Below are 15,899 nucleotides of genomic sequence, written 5' to 3' on the forward strand. Positions count from 1 at the left end.
GCGATGCACTCGGGAGCGAATTCTGAACGGACCTGGGAGCCCCGGACCAGTGAGCGGGGGCCGCGGCACGGCGGCAGCGACAGAAAGCGCCGCTGCTCAGCGGTAGTCCACGCCCCCTTCCCGCCCCGGTGACAGTCTCTGCGGAAAGTCGCGTTCGTGATTTCTGGAGAGCACCCAACGGGACGACGGCGGTCCTGCCTGGTCGTTCGGGCCAAGCGACGAGGCAACGGTTTCCTGGCGAAGTGCCCACCCCGCCCCGCGCCCCTAGGCAGCCCGTACCTTTAGGGCCTGAGGATGCTGAGATCTATGTGGAATTTTCTAAAACGTCACAAAAAGAAATGCATCTTCCTGGGCACAGTCCTCGGAGGTGGGTGACAGCGTTCTCGGAAAGGGACTTTGGGAGCACGGGGCGGAAGAGAGGTGACTGTCTTCTGAAATAAGGCCGGGCGACCATAGTCCCGGATATGCAGAGGAGATTAGTTCACCCGTCGGACGGGGCGCGGGTGACAAACCTCTAAGGTTCTTCGCACCTCTGCAGCTGTGGAATTTGTGTCTTTTGTCCTGACACTGCCGCTTACGCTGTTTCTCTCCTATCCTTTCTTCTCACGGACCTTGGGAGAAGCCACCACAATTAAGTTTCTGTTTCAAGATACCATTCTCTTACAGACACGTATTTTTAAGTTGTTCTTTTCCTGTGAGAGTCTTCGTTTGTGTTGGCACTCTCTGTAGTTTGTTTGGCTTTCATCCTTCTCAGAAGTTTCGTAATAGTCTAGGAGAACCTAAAGCCTGCACTTCCAGTGTTGTTTACAGTTAATTTGATTTAAAAAAAAAAAAAAGCAGCACGCAGGTAGACTAAAGGACTGCAAGACACATACTAGACAAAGAAACACAAATCAGTATTTTAGTTCTGTTTCTGCTTCTTGAGAATACAAATTATGCAGTAAGAAGATGTTTGGAAGATGTTGTGCAATCTTCCTCAGGATCTTCAAGGTTAGGATCAGTGCCCATCTGTGTGGCTGACATAACTGAGTCAGCTGAGGCTGAGAAGACATTTAGAAACAGGTAGGATCATCGTGAGAGCCTTTGCCTCATATGGTGATCATGTCATAATATGCAGGATTTGAAGGAGAGAATAAGAAGCTTTGTGAGACAGAAGGAAATGTAGGAATGTTGAGAGAGAATTTTTAGCATTTGATTTTTTGAGAAATATCACTAACTACATGCTTTGGTTGCAGAAGTACTTAGAAAACAAGAACAGAAGTTTTCTAAAGAGTTTGGTTGCTTTTCTCTATTAGATTATATTCTATTGCCTCCAAACAGTTTGAAATTAACAATGCTTTTGGCATCAGTAACTCACATCTGTTGATTCTGGAAAGTTTGAAATCAGCTTATTGATGAGGTAAGGAAAGTCTTCCTCATCTCTGAAGTCTTTCACAAATCAGTACATTTTTATGTGAATTTTTACAGCATTCTTTGAGCAATCCTTTACAAATAAATTTTCCAGTATCTTCAACCACTGACATCTAATGTACAGATCTCCCTCAACTTGCAATGGGATTATGACCCAATAAACAGATAGTAAGTTGAAAATATCGTAAGTCAAAAGTACATTTAATATTAGCTAACCTACCAAACATCATAGCTTAGCCTAGCCTACCTAAAATATGCTAGGAACACTTCCTTAAGCCTACAGTTGGGCAAAATCATCTAACACAAAGCCTATTTTGTAATAGTGTTAATATCTCCTGTAATTTTTTGAATACTGTACTGAAAGTGAAAAACAGTGGTTGAATGATTACAGAATGATTGTAAGAGTTGTTTACTCTCAATGACTGCGTGGCTGACTGGGAGCTGGGGCTCACTGCCACTGCCCAGCATCACGAAAGTATTATACCACATATTTGCTAGCCCAGCAAAAGATCAAAATTTAAAGTATGGATTCTACTGAATGTGTAATACTTTTGCATCATCATAAAGTCAAAATTTGTATAATTCAGGGACTATCTGTGTATTTCAGTTATGCTAAGAATACTAAGTCCATTTTATTTGTAGAAGTTAAAGATACACATATTATGGAAGAAGTATAAATAAATTTTTTTTGCCACTACTGAAGGAAGGAAAATAATTTCTTCTTAGCAATCTCAGAATAGCATACCCCTTCAGATCTATGGAACAACTTAATGGTAGATTAGACATAATGGTAGGGGAAGCAAAAGAGTATACTTAAGACAGAGTTATAGATTTTTTCAAAAATCTTTTGAGAGCTTTATAATTACACATTAAGAGAAATGAGAAAGGGAAAAAAAAAGTTCAGAGGGACAGAAAGAGAAAATAATGCTAGTGTTTTATATCTTCCTACTAACATGTTACATTTCAGTTAATCTAAGACATATTTATCCAGTGCCTATAGTGTTTAAGGTAATATGATTGGAAATACAAGAGTTACAGATTTTTAATAGTAATAGCTACCATTTATTGGGTGCCCAGAAATAAATGTACTAAGCTCTTCTATTCAATGTGCAGGACAACAAGAGTAGTTATTACTGTTTCCATTCAAAAATGTTGGAACTAGAGTCCTAAGAACTGAAGAAACTTGCCCAGAATCTCAGAGTTAATAAAAAGGAAACTAGAATTCAAACCAGGTGTGTTAGATTCTGAAGCACTTTGTCTTTGCACACTATACTGCTCTGCCTTCATGGACTTTATGGTCTGACAGGAATGAAAAACAAGTGTCTTAGTCCACTAGGGCTGCTACAACAAAATACCACAGACTGGGTGACTCTAAACAACCGAAATTTATTTCTCTCAATTCTAGAGGCTGGATCAGGGTGCCAACAAGGTTGGGTGAGGGCCTGCTTCTGGGTTGCAGACTTTTTGTATCACATGGCAAAAAGGGTAGGGGTCTCTGTGAAGTCCCATTTATAAGAACACTAATCCCATTCATGAAGGCTCCACTCTCATGACCTAAGCACCTCCCAAAGACCTCACCTCCTAATATCATCACATCAGGCATTAGGATTTCAACATGTGAATTTTGGGGGGACACATTCTGATTATGACAAGTATACAAATAATTAAAATACAAAACAATAAGACAGCTGGGAGGGGGAGGAAATGGCATACAGATCAAACCAGCAGAGAGCATGTGCAGTTGGAAAGAAATAGAAAAGATCTTCATGGAAGAAGTGGCATATTTTGTCAGGCTTGAAAACTAGGTAAGATATCAGCATGTTTGCTCAAAGAAGTTTGGCCATTCAGTGGTGGAAAAAACCTAAAACTTTGAGTTACAGGCCTTACATTCGAATTTCCTGCATTTTGGGTAAGTACCTGCTTTCGACCAATTTGTACAATTTGACCAGTTTATAAAATGTAAACTTTTTGGCCTGAGGTCTCCTTTACACTTGTAAAAATTAAAGACTCTAAACAGCCTTTAAAAAATTGTATCTATTAGTAGTTGCCATATTAGAAATTAAAACCAAGAAATTTTTTAAATATTAAGTAACAATAGTAAACCCATTACATATTAACACAAATATTATTTTTAAAAAAAATAGTGAAAAGAGTGGCATCATTTTACATTTTTGCAAATCTCTTTACTGTCTGGATTAATTGAAGAAAGCTGGATTCCGTCTCTCTTTCTGTATCCAGTCAGTTGTGTTACTACATGTCATGTAGCCTCTGGAATACTCTGCTGTATCAGAGAATGAGAGAGAATGAGAATGCAAAAGACAAAAACTACAAAAATAGTTTTGACTCACAGATTCCATGAAAAGGTATCGAACACCTCCAAGAGTACCCAAGCCACGCTTCGAGAACCACTACACAAGAGAAAATGTTGCAGAACAGAGAATAAGCAGATTATATTTACTGACTTGCTGATTTCTAAAAATCTCAGAGCATTGACTTATAATTTAAATCTTAATCCCTGTAATTTTTGGTCTCTTTACTTTTCCATTTATTCATTCTTTCTTTCATTCAACAAACATTTGAATGAAAGTGAGTGCCTCCTCCCACTATATCAGGCTCTGGGAATACAAAGGAATAAGACCGTTCTTGACTTGGAGGAACTCGTGGTGCTGTCTGGAAAGCAGAAACGGAAATGAACAAAAGTAGTACAATGATAATATTATAGTACCATAAAAGAGCTGGTGCTGTGGGTACTTAGAGGAGAGAGAAATAAATGTGAAGTTGTCTGACAGGCTTCACTCAAGAATTCACTTGAGTCAAGTTGTACAGCTAGCAAACGAGAACGGGACACAGCAGGAAAAAGGGATGTTCAACAGATTCAGATATATTGCTTGTGATGAACCAGTGTATCTGCTATGGCTAAGAACAGGGAATAAATGGGGAGTGACAAAAGATGAATTTGGAAAACTAGCCTGAGTGCAGGTTGTGAAGGGCCTTCTATATTGTGTTATTCTACTGAATCTGGACATTATCTTGGGCACCAGTGCTTCTCGACTTTCCTATGATAAAAATCACTTAAGAGGCTTAATAAAAACATAGAGTTTTCTTTTTTTAAGATTTTATTTATTTGTCAGAGAGAGAGCACGCACAAGCAGGGGGAGTGGCAGGCAGAGGGAGAAACAGGCTCCCTGCTGAGCAAGGAGCCCGATGCAGGACTTGATCCCAGGACGCTGGGATCATGACCTGAGCCAAAGGCAGACGCTCAACCAACTGAGCCACCCAGTTATCCCAAACATAGACTTCTCTTTCCCAGATTCTAATTCTTTCGGTCCAGACCAGTTCATTTATTCATCAATTATCCAGCAAGTATTTATTGAGCTCCCTCTGTGTACCATATTATATATTGGGGATGCAGTATTGTACAAGACAAGACATTTGGGGATGATTTCAGGGAACTCTCTTAAAGGCTACATTTTTAACAGGTACTTCAGGTAATTCTGATGTAAGTGGAACAGGGAATCCACGTTAAGATGGCAGGGTGTTAAAGAATTCTAAACCCAGGAATATGTAGTCAGATTTAAATTTTAGAAAATCACTTGGCATGTAAAAGATGGATTGGAAAGGTGTGAGACGAGAACAAAAGCGGTGAGGAGGAAGCTGGAAACCAGTTTTTAAGAGCATTATTCAGAATCTGAATGAAGACAATGGTAAAGAAGTTGGAGTACAGTGGCAAAATTTAGAAAATATTTCCAGAATAAAATCAGACTAGCAGGACTTCGTGTTTTGTTAGATTTTAAGCGATGATAATAGATTATTTTCAAACTTACTGAAATTATTAACCTAGTAGTAATCTGGTAAAATTGTTGTATTGCAGGGATTTTCTTCCAGGAAAAGAAGACAACTAAAAGATAGTTTGAAAAAACTGAATTTATAATGTGGAAAGACTAGGAGAGATTTTGCTTTACCAACAATGTTCTGAAAGGAAACCTCAAAACATTTTCATTGGTTTGGCGGGGGGATTGGTTTTTTTTTTGTTTTTTAGATAGCTGGAGGGTAGGGGCAGAGAGCTGGAGGGGGAGGGAGAAAGAATCTCAAGCAGAGTTCAAGCTGAGTGCGGAGACCAACGCAGGGCTTGATCTTAGAACCCTGAGATCACGACCTGAGCCGAAACCAAGAGTTGGACACTTAACGGACTGAGCCACCCAGGCACCCCCATTTTTTCAGGTATTTAGTGATTGTTTCCATTATTCATAAATAAAGTTATAGCTACAGAAGAAACTTGTAAAGCACCTTATAATCCCAGCCTTTCATTTTATGGATGAAAAAATTTAGATGCAGAGAGAGGAAGAGGCTTGCTCAAAGTTACCTACCTAGATGGTGCCACAACCATCAATATCTGTTGTCTTCAGATGATTCAGGAAGCCAGTTGAATATATAGATGATCCTGAATCCCATATTTTAGCTAATGAATTCTCTGCCTTCATACTTTCCTAGGGAAGAAAAAAAATCAAAATTTATTAATTTTAGGAATGAGAGCTTGGCTAAATTTGACTTTTATATAGTAACTTCTTTTTATATAGTAACTTACTTCAGTGCTAACTCAAAAAAAATAATGCGTTGTGGGATTTTAGCCTAATTTCATGTATTAGTTTGCTAGTGTTTCTATAACGAAGTACCACCAACTGAGTGGCTTAAGCAACAGAAATGTATTGTCTCATTGTTCTGGAGTTCAGAAATCCAAGATCAATGTGTTGGCAGGATTTGTTCCTTCTGAGGGCTGTAAGAGTAGAATCTTCTACAGGCCCCTCTCCTCGGTTTGTAGATGGTTATTGCCTCTGTGTCTTTACATCATCTTCCTTCTACACATGTCTGTGTCCAAATTTCCTCTTACCAGAATACCAGTCATGTTGGATTACAGCTCAACCTAATTACCTCCTTTTTAACTGGATTACCTCTGTAAAGACTATCTCCAAATGAGGTAACATTCTGAAATAGGGAGACTTCAACATATGAATGGGGGAGAGGTGTGTGTGACACAGTTCAACCCATAATAATTCATTTTCTTTTAGCTTTAGTTAGAATATATAACACCTATCAAACAAATACAGTAGTTCCTGAAAAATTTTTATCAGACACTGTTGAGAATCTAATGAAAGCAGTATACCTTTTCTCCCAGAAAACACATATACCAGTTATTTATTGTTATTCCAGAAAATTCTTAGATACACAATGGTCATCACTGCAGTGTTTCACTTTACATTATTATTATTTGAGACATGATAATCATTTTACACATAACTTTAAGCAATCTATTGTGCAAATAAAATACAAGCAATTCATTGAGAAGTAGTTGTTAACCTAAGAATTGCCTACCAAAGAGTTATTTGTGAAATATAAGTCAGTTTCTTCACTCTTTGGTGTTATGGCACTGTCATCAGTTTATTGAGGATGCATTACAAAAAAGGCAGCTATGAAGCCACTTATATAATTTTCATTTGCTCTTTAAGCATGATTATAATACATGTATTATATTTGCAGGACATACCTTTTACTGAACTATTATTTTTAAGAATATATAATGTGTTACCAGTTCATCTATAATGCTTATATTAGGGGCGCCTGGGTGGCTCAGATGGTTAAGCGTCTGCTTTGGCTCAGGTCATGATCCCAGGGTCCTGGGATCGAGCCCCCCGCATCGGGCTCCTGGCTCAGCGGGAAGCCTGCTTCTCCCTCTCCCTCTGCCTCTCCCCCTGCTCATGCTCTCTCTCTCTCTCTCTATCTCTGTGTCTCAAATGAATAAATAAAATCTTTATAATGCTTATATTAGTGAAAATATTTCAGGATGTGTGTTTGTTTTGCAGTTCCTACAGGGCCGTCTCCTCCCCACTTGTGACAAACAGACTAAATCCAATTATTTAGGTCCTGCACAGTTCTTAGGTTCTTTCTGATAGATATTGAGGGCCACAAGCACTTGGAGATAAGTGAGGATCAGTTACTCCCTTACAAATTTGTTGCCAGGTTATAATGAAACACATGCTGGCACACATAAAAACATCCTATTAGTCAGTATAAATAAAACAGTATCATAACTTGTTTTATAAGCTTATTGAAGTCCCAGTGTCCTCTTTCAGTGCGGCAACAGAACCTTGCATGAAAGATTGCCTGAAGATGGGGCACCTGGGTGGCTCATTTGGTTATGTGTCAGACTCTTGATTTTGGCTCAGATCATGATCTCAGGGTCCTGAGGTCAAGCCCTTGGGATTTGCTTTCTCCCTCTGCCTCTCCCCCGCCCTTGTCTCTCTCTCTCTCTCTCTCTCTCTCTCTCTCTCTCAAAAAAATAAAAAGAAAAAGATTTGCCTGAAGCAATTGCAAAAGTATTCCATTTGTAGGATTCTATTGGCCATTTGGTTAACTCCTTTGACTAAGAATCCTCCTAATTAGCAGCTGAAGATTCAAGGCTAAGTCATTCCTAAGGATAAAGGACTTGCTAGATTCATATATTCTTGCTCAAATGAGTATTACTAAAATGTGTTGGCTAATCCAGTATCTTAAACACCACTAATTTAATCTCTGAAAATCCACTTCTGATATTCATTATGTTAGATAAAAGTTAGTTGAAGTACTTAAACCTTGGAGTGTGGCTTTTGGTCAAATGCTAATCAACCACTCTGAAGTATTCACATTCCCAGTTAGGACAATTAACTGCCCCTGGGGCATAGACCAGAATGTGCACATTTATATCATCTGTCTATGCTGAAATGTGTTCAACAAAATTATAGGCCTCATGACCCCACCTATATTTTTATGCTGTGGTGTTGTAATTTAGGAATTTCTATACGTCTTCCCTTTTCCTTTTCCACTGAAAGTACTAGTTCTCGATGTCTGCCTGACTACCTACCTTTCCTGTATTCTTTCTTTTAAAAATTTTATCTTTAAATAAATAAATAAATAATTTTATCTTACATTTTAAAAAAGTATGACATGTTGGGGCGCCTGGGTGGCTCAGTCGTTAAGCATCTGCCTTTGGCTCAGGTCATGATCTCGGCGTCCTGGGATCGAGCCCTGCCTCTGGTTCCCTGTGTTCCCTCTCTCACTGTTGTCTCTCTATGTCAAAATAAATAAATAAAATCTTCAAAAAAAATTTAAAAAAATAAAGTATGACATGTTGACTGAAGAAAATATGGAAGATGCAAAGAAGCAAATAGAAGATAAAGATCAGCTGCTATCCCACTATGCAACAATGATTATTGTTTATTTATGTTAAAACCCATCTGTTTTTTTCTGTGTATGTCTACTTATGTTAAAAAGGGAAACATCCAGATCTTATTTTATAACCTAACAATATATATGGATATTTCCTTGAGTCATTAGCTAATTTAGCAATGTAGTTTTTAACAGCCACATAGGATTTCATAAGATTATTGTATGGATAGACCATAATTTATTTAAACAATCCCTTATTGCTGGACACTTAGAATATCTCCAGTTCGCTATTAAAGGCATCGCCAGACTTGTACACTTAATTCCTTTCTGGTTTCTTCAGACTTAGCTTTATGTACCCATCATTGGCTGTTAAAATGCCAGTCTCCTTTTCCTTCTATTTAGGTCACAATTCCTACATAAGTCTTCAATTTAGATTTTTAAAAGTTGTGATTTTTAACTTTCCATTGATATAAACCTTATATTTGGATGAAGCAGGTTAAAAATACTGTTTGGAATTTTTAATACTCAAATTAACTAGATTAACATACTTGCTTGTTTTAAAAATATAATTTTAGGAGTATATATCCTGGGAAAATATGGACAGAAGAAAATCAGAGAAATACAAGAAAGAGAAGCTGCAGAGTACATTGCTCAAGCACGACGACAGTATCATTTTGAAAGTAACCAGAGGACTTGCAATATGACAGGTAAGGCAAAGAGAGATATTTATACATGTATAAAGTTACTTGATGATTGGGTGCCTGGGTGGCTCAGTCGTTAAGCATCTGCCTTCGGCTCAGGTCACGATCCCAGGGTCCTGGGATTGAGCCCCACATCGGGCTCCCTGCTTAGCAGGAAGCCTGCTTCTCCCTTCCCCACTCCCTCTGCTTGTGTTCCCTCTCTCCCTGTGTCTCTCTCTGTCAAATAAATAAATAAAATCTTTAAAAAAAAAAAAGTTACTTGATGATTTATATTAATTTGCATAGCTTCAGGACCAAAGCTAGAGGAAAAGGCAAAAGAAGAATGATAAATCTAGCAAGGATTTATATAATTTAACTGAAATACATCATTAAATGTTGATTTTTAAAATCAGTATAAATCAATATACAATATGCAATAAATGCTTGTTCACTCACTTTATTTATTCACTCAGCAAATACTTGGGGTACCCAGTGTTGGGGGAAACAGAAGGTGAAAGATTAAAAAAAAAAAATCCCTGACCTTTAGAATTTATATGCTAATGAAAGTAACAAATGATAAACAACATATAAATAACTTTAGGCAGTGATGGCTGCGATAAGGAGAATAAAGCTGTGAGAGAGGTGGGGATATTCTTTAAGAAATGGCAATCAGGAGAGTCAGGCCTCTTTGAGGAGGTGACATTTGAAGAGAACCAAATGATTCAATGGAGGGAGCCATGCAAAATGCCTTCGGTGGGCACAGACTTGATCCTTTCAAGAAATAGCAAAAGGGCTATGTAGCTAGAGCAGAATGAGCAATGGAAGAGTAGTAGGAAGTAAGGCTACAAGGATAGGCCTGATTTCATTAGGCTTTATAGCTGTAGTAAAAATTCCTAAGTGTGTTAAATTTACTGTAGGCAACTACAGACCCATGAGTGTAGCACAGTAGTATACACTAATCAACATGAATTAATCAACATGAATATGGGGCGCCTGGGTGGCACAGTCGTTAAGCGTCTGCCTTTGGCTCAGGTCATGATCCCAGGGTCCTGGGATCAAGCCCTGCATCGGGCTCCCTGCTCAGCGGGGAGTCTGCTTCTCCCTCTCCCTCTCCCCCTGCTTGTGTTCCCTCTTTCGCTGTGTCTCTCCCTGTCAAATAAATAAATAAAAATCTTAAAAAAAAAAAAATCAACATGAATAATTTAACTTCTAGAGCTAGAAACCTACTGGGAGAATGCCATAACAAAATCGACTGCCCACATTTGAAGGGAACAGGTATTAATAACTGGCATAACCCCTTAAAGAATTAGTTTTCAAATCCATGTCAAACCTGTTTTTCTTTGCTATTGTTTAAAGGTTAGTCTTTTCTCTTATGCTTCTTTTAAGAACAGTTAATTTAGAAAAAATTGTAAAGGTAGGTTCTCTTTATTTACTTTTGAAAGAGTTTTTTTCTGAGTTTAAAGGACTTTATTTTTAGTATAATCATAATACTTAATTCTATAAAGCAAATAGTAATCATAAATACTGCATGTAATGACAACTCAGATAAAATGCATTAAGGAGAGCTTGTGATATGATGAGCACTGGGTATTATTTGCAACTAATGAATCACTGAACTCTACTCCTGAAACTAATAATGTACTATATGTTAATTGAATTTAAATAAAATAAATTTTTTTAAAAAACAGTGAGTTCAGTTCCCAGGTTTTCCTTGTAATATCCCTGTATCTTTGGGCAAATCTAAATCTCAATTCTCTTTTCTATAAAATGATCATCATAAAACCCACTTCATAAATTTTTGTAGAATGTGAGGAGATAATGCATATAAAGTGCTTGGTGCATAATAAATACTCAGTAAATGATAACTTTTTAAAAATTACATAATTCTTGGGGCACCTGAGTGGCTCAGTCAGTTAAGCATCTGACTTTTGATCTTAGCTCAGGTCTTGATCTCAGGGTCATGAGTTAAAGCCCTGCATTGGGCTCCATGCTGGATGTGGCGCCTACTTTAAAAAAAAAAAAAAAAGTTACATAATTCTTTAAATTGATATTCAGCATCAATGAAGTGATGCTACCAAGGACATTTCAATGAATTTTTAGAAAAGAAGGACAGTCCATTTCCGGTTATTACTCATATTTTCAGAAAATAGAAAAAGGTAGTCTAGAGTCTGCAAATACATCTCAATTTGACATGGACCCTTGTGTCAGTTTTTGTTCCCTGGGAAACAGATGCTAAGATGGGATTAGATGTGCACGAGGTATATTGGGAACACCTGCAAAGAACAAAGGGGAGGGAGCAGAAGGAGGCAAGGAAAGCCTTTAGATCATAGTGCAGGTCTTTACACGTGAACGGAAAGGGAGAAGGAAGAAGATTAGATAAGAAGAGTCTCAGCCTACAGCACAGTTCCAGCAAAGTTTTGGCAGGCCAGTGGGGAGTCCTTAGGTCAAAGTTCCCTGGTAGACAAGACCCCCAGGAATGGACCTGTGTTGGTATCGCCACAGACCACTCTCATTGGCTGGGAGCGGTGCAGACCTGGTATTGGATCGCCAGCCAGCCATGCTCCTAGCAGATTTGGTGGCACATTTCCATGACCATCACACCCCTCAGATGAATCAATTACCTACCTGCAGATAGGTAATTAAAAATAAAATACGGTAGGAGCCAAATATAAGTTCACTGGAAAACTTTCCAAATTAGCTTTCTGATATGCATTGATAATGGGGTTATAAGTCATATGATAAACTTCTATCCTTTTGAATAAGATGCATGGATATACTAGAAAAATTTAGTAGTTTTAGGTAAATAGAGCTAGTTTTTTTTATCCAAAAAGTTGGCCCCAACTTGAAAGATATCTAATAAAATGCTTCTGTGTTCTGCCCAGTGACTTTATCCTCCCCATGATTTTACTAAAGATTCAGGAGAGATGCTTATTAAATTTATACATGACAGAGTGCTAGGCTGGATAAATGAATTGTTCTGCATTAAAAGTCAGTTGTACAGATACAGAATTATCTAAGCTTGCTTGCAAGCAGGATATATGAGTAAGGGTTGGGAGTTCTAGTTGAGCATAAGCTGGTTATAAACACTTTGATATGACTTCTAGAAGTACTAATTTAATCTTAGACTACAATAATAAAATCTTTGATTCAGATCAAAGGTAGTTGCATCATGCTCTGGAGTAATCAGAGTACAGGAGGGGTGCCTTAGTGGCTCAGTCGGTTAAACGCCCAACACTTGGTTTCAGCTCAGGTCATAACTTCAGGGTCATGAGATCCAGCCCTAGGTAGGGCTCCATGCTCAGTGCAGAGTCTGCTTGAGATTCTCTCTCTCCCTCTGTCCCTCCCACTCATGCTTTCTCTCTCTCTCTCAAATAAATAAATCTTAAAAAAAAAAAAAAAGATACAAACTGGAATGTGTCAGAAGAGGCCAAATAAGGATATAATAAGGGCTGACACTTACTGAGCGTTCTCATGTGCAAATGTTCTAAATGCTTGATATGTCTCAGTTAATCCTTACAACAATTCTATAAGGTAGATCCAATGTTATCCTCAGTTTACAGAGAAAACGGAGGCACTGAGAGGTTAAATAACTTGCTGAGAGTCGCACAGATTTCATAGCTGATGAAGGGTTGTCATGTGATTTGTGGTTGGACCGGGGGGTATTTATCATGGAGATTGGATGGCTAAAGGAAAACATGAATGCTGTATTCAGCTAGATACAGAAATATAAATATAAATACAGAAACATAAAATATAAAAAAAAAAAATGCCTGGAAGAGAAGAATTGACTTGTCTTTGGTTGAATAGGCTGAAGGGGAAAGTAAAATTCTTCTCTCAGAAGAATTGTTGAAGAGACTCCTCTCAAATCATGTTGTTTTACCACATAATCTTTAAATTAGTTTCTTACTACCTCCATTTTCTGTATGTAGGACTCTAGCCTAATTTTTCTTGGTGGGCTAACATACCGCATTTGGGCTAGGTATATGTACCAAATACACTAAGATAAGCTACCTTTTACATTGGCTCTGAGCTGTGACTTTAGTTAATAATCTAAATGACTTAGGTGATTTAATCATACAGCTTGAGGAAATACACTGAAGCTACATAGTGCAGCACTGAAATAGATGTCTAGAGTAGGCTAAAACTAAATGTTCTATAGAAAAAATAATACGGATTTTATAATTAATATGTCTTACCTAGTCAAGAAATAAAAATCCTACACTGAAGTTTTTCCCTTTTAGAATATGGTATTTTTGATCTTTTGATATTTTTTTCATTTTGTTATCATTACTTATTTAGTGTTAGAAACTCATTTTAAGTTGTTATATTTGCATTTCTCCAGCATTTCTTATACTATGCAGGAGCCATAAATAAAGTAACTTCTATAAATTACATGCAGTCGTTTTTTCCATAGGGCACTATGTCTTATTTTATCTATGGTATTCTTGGGAGTTACAGGCAATAACCATTGGCAAAACCAAAAGTGCAACGCAGCAGTTCTTAATTCCCGGCCTGATGCACTTTTGTCTAGGTTTCAATAAGTGCTTATTGCTTTGTAATGTTCAATAAACTTTTTTAAAAATAGAAATAAAATATGAAACAAAAAGTATAAAATAAAAATGTTGGTTTTGATCATTTTATTACATCAGAAATAAATTCATTGTAAAAAAATTTGGAGAGTACAGAAAAGAAGAGAAAAAAAGATGATTATTAGTATTCCATTGTCCAGAGACCAGCACTATTAACATTTCAGAATAATTCCTCCCATTCTTTCTTGTATGTGTACTTGTTTACATTGCTGTGATCGTACTATATATATATAGAATTCTATTCAATTAACATAAGCAGATAAATGATTTACTAGCATAAACTCAGTTTTTGTTATTCTTAATAATAATTTGAAAACTCTAGCCCTGACATTCCCTCCCAACCCTTGCTAGTTACTAGTCCAATCGTATAGCCTAAATGATGTGCGTTTCTCAGTGAAAGCAGTCACATCACTTGCGACCTTTTTTATTTTCTGTTTGCATTACAGTGCTGTCCATGCTTCCGACCCTGAGAGAGGCCTTAATGCAACAACTCAATTCTGAGAGCCTAACCGCTCTGCTAAAAAACAGGTAAATGCAAGTTAACATCATTTTTTGTTTATACAGGGCACTTACATTTATAGAATGGACTGAAATATTTTTCGAACATCTTTGTTTCCTTATTTTTCTTTCTAATTGATGCTTGTAATATAGAGACTCATTTAGAAAAAATAGTGACTCTGTCACTGAATTCATTCTATTTTGTCTATGCATTTTTGCTCTACCTTGATGCACAAAGTATTTGGTCAACAATATTTATGTGTATTCTGGTTTTCATATAAATATATCTTATATCACTTTAACCTTATTCAGAAATTTAATTATTGAGTGCTTATGGAATGTGTTCCTGAACCAGATGTTTTGAAGCTAAGTTATATTAAACATTGTGCTTCTTAAAGAGTTTAAGGTATAATAGGTAAAACATGGGAACATTTTGAGTAAGGCATATGAATTTACATTTTATATTATTAACAAAATGAAGTGCAATTTTTTTTTTGACAGAGAGAGACACAGCGAGAGAGGGAATACAAGCAGGGCGAGTGGGAGAGGGAGAAGCAGGCTTCCTGCTGAGCAGGGAGCCCGATGCGGGGCTTGATCCCAGGAACCTGGGATCATAACCTGAGCCAAAGGCGGACGCTTAACAACTGAGCCATCCAGGGCCCCCATCAAGTGCAAATATAACATGAGCATACAATAATGATAATTTACCTTACCATGACAGTTCACTGAGCACAAAGCATTTTTACACATAGGACTTCCTATATGGAGTACAGCCTGTGTTGGGGTTTTGTAATTTAGTATGATGCTGTGTTCATTGAGGAGACTTCCAGAAGGAAATGGTTTCTTATTTTAATGAACAAGATGAGGGAAATGGTTTCACTAAATAAATTTTAATCATTGTGACCGTATTGAAATATTCACTTTCCTTGTAATTACCTTCCAATAGCCAGGGAAAAGGAAGTATTATTTCTGGAGGGTCTCTCTGAGCTGAGCCCAGTACTAGATACCTCATTTTCACAATATCCTTGTGAGGCAGATATTACCATCTGTATTTTGCAGAGAAAAATTTACTACTCAGGTAAAATAACAAGCTAGAAAATTTCTTTAAAAGCATTTTCTATATTCAGAGAATACCTCCCAAAATAACAATGGATTTGTTTACTTGGGATTTTTTTAATCTGATTAAAGTATAATGCCAGTAATACAAATTTTATCATTTGTAGAGGGTGATGCATTTTCATCACCTAATAGTTATAAAGTTTAGTTTATAAATTAGTTTGTATAATTACATACATAAGAAACATATAAGCATATTTCTCTTGGTCAAATAAATGCTTAATTACCACCTATAGGTACATAAGTAGAGGGTAAAGAAATACGTACATGGGGCACCTGGGTGGCTCAGTCGGTTGACTGTCCTCTGAATCTTGATTTTGGCTCAGGTCATGATCTCCAGGTGGTGAGATGGAGCCCTGCATGGGGCTCCGTGCTCAGCAGGGAGTTAGCTTCTCTCCCTCTCTCT

The 15,899-nt window shown here is 37.4% G+C and overlaps 1 protein-coding gene and 1 long non-coding RNA gene across 3 annotated transcripts in view; one reads left to right on the top strand and one right to left on the bottom strand.

Moving 5' to 3' along the window:
• The first annotated feature begins 14 nt into the window (after nt 1–14).
• The window catches only part of PEX3 (peroxisomal biogenesis factor 3), a 57,015-nt gene continuing 41,130 nt past the window's right edge, over nt 15–15,899 (top strand). The window contains exons 1-3 of one of the 2 annotated variants that reach the window (XM_045865660.2): nt 15–367; nt 9,186–9,317; nt 14,326–14,407. In XM_045865660.2, the coding sequence (XP_045721616.1) occupies nt 295–367; nt 9,186–9,317; nt 14,326–14,407 (287 nt within the window). In that variant the 5' untranslated portion in view covers nt 15–294. The remainder of the gene's footprint in view (nt 368–9,185; nt 9,318–14,325; nt 14,408–15,899) is intronic. The other variant, XR_006789021.3, reaches the window with a different exon arrangement.
• The window catches only part of LOC129045534 (uncharacterized), a 31,870-nt gene continuing 18,766 nt past the window's right edge, over nt 2,796–15,899 (bottom strand). Inside the window, exons 3-4 of the long non-coding RNA XR_008505411.2 lie at nt 5,778–5,897; nt 2,796–3,818 (exon numbers count right to left, since the gene is read on the bottom strand). This is a non-coding gene — a long non-coding RNA (uncharacterized LOC129045534). The remainder of the gene's footprint in view (nt 3,819–5,777; nt 5,898–15,899) is intronic.

The sequence above is a fragment of the Mirounga angustirostris genome, unplaced genomic scaffold (assembly GCF_029215605.1).
Source record: "Mirounga angustirostris isolate CCGP_5_RB_7025 unplaced genomic scaffold, mMirAng1.0.hap1 SCAF_8, whole genome shotgun sequence".
In the NCBI taxonomy this organism is placed as follows: domain Eukaryota; kingdom Metazoa; phylum Chordata; class Mammalia; order Carnivora; family Phocidae; genus Mirounga; species Mirounga angustirostris.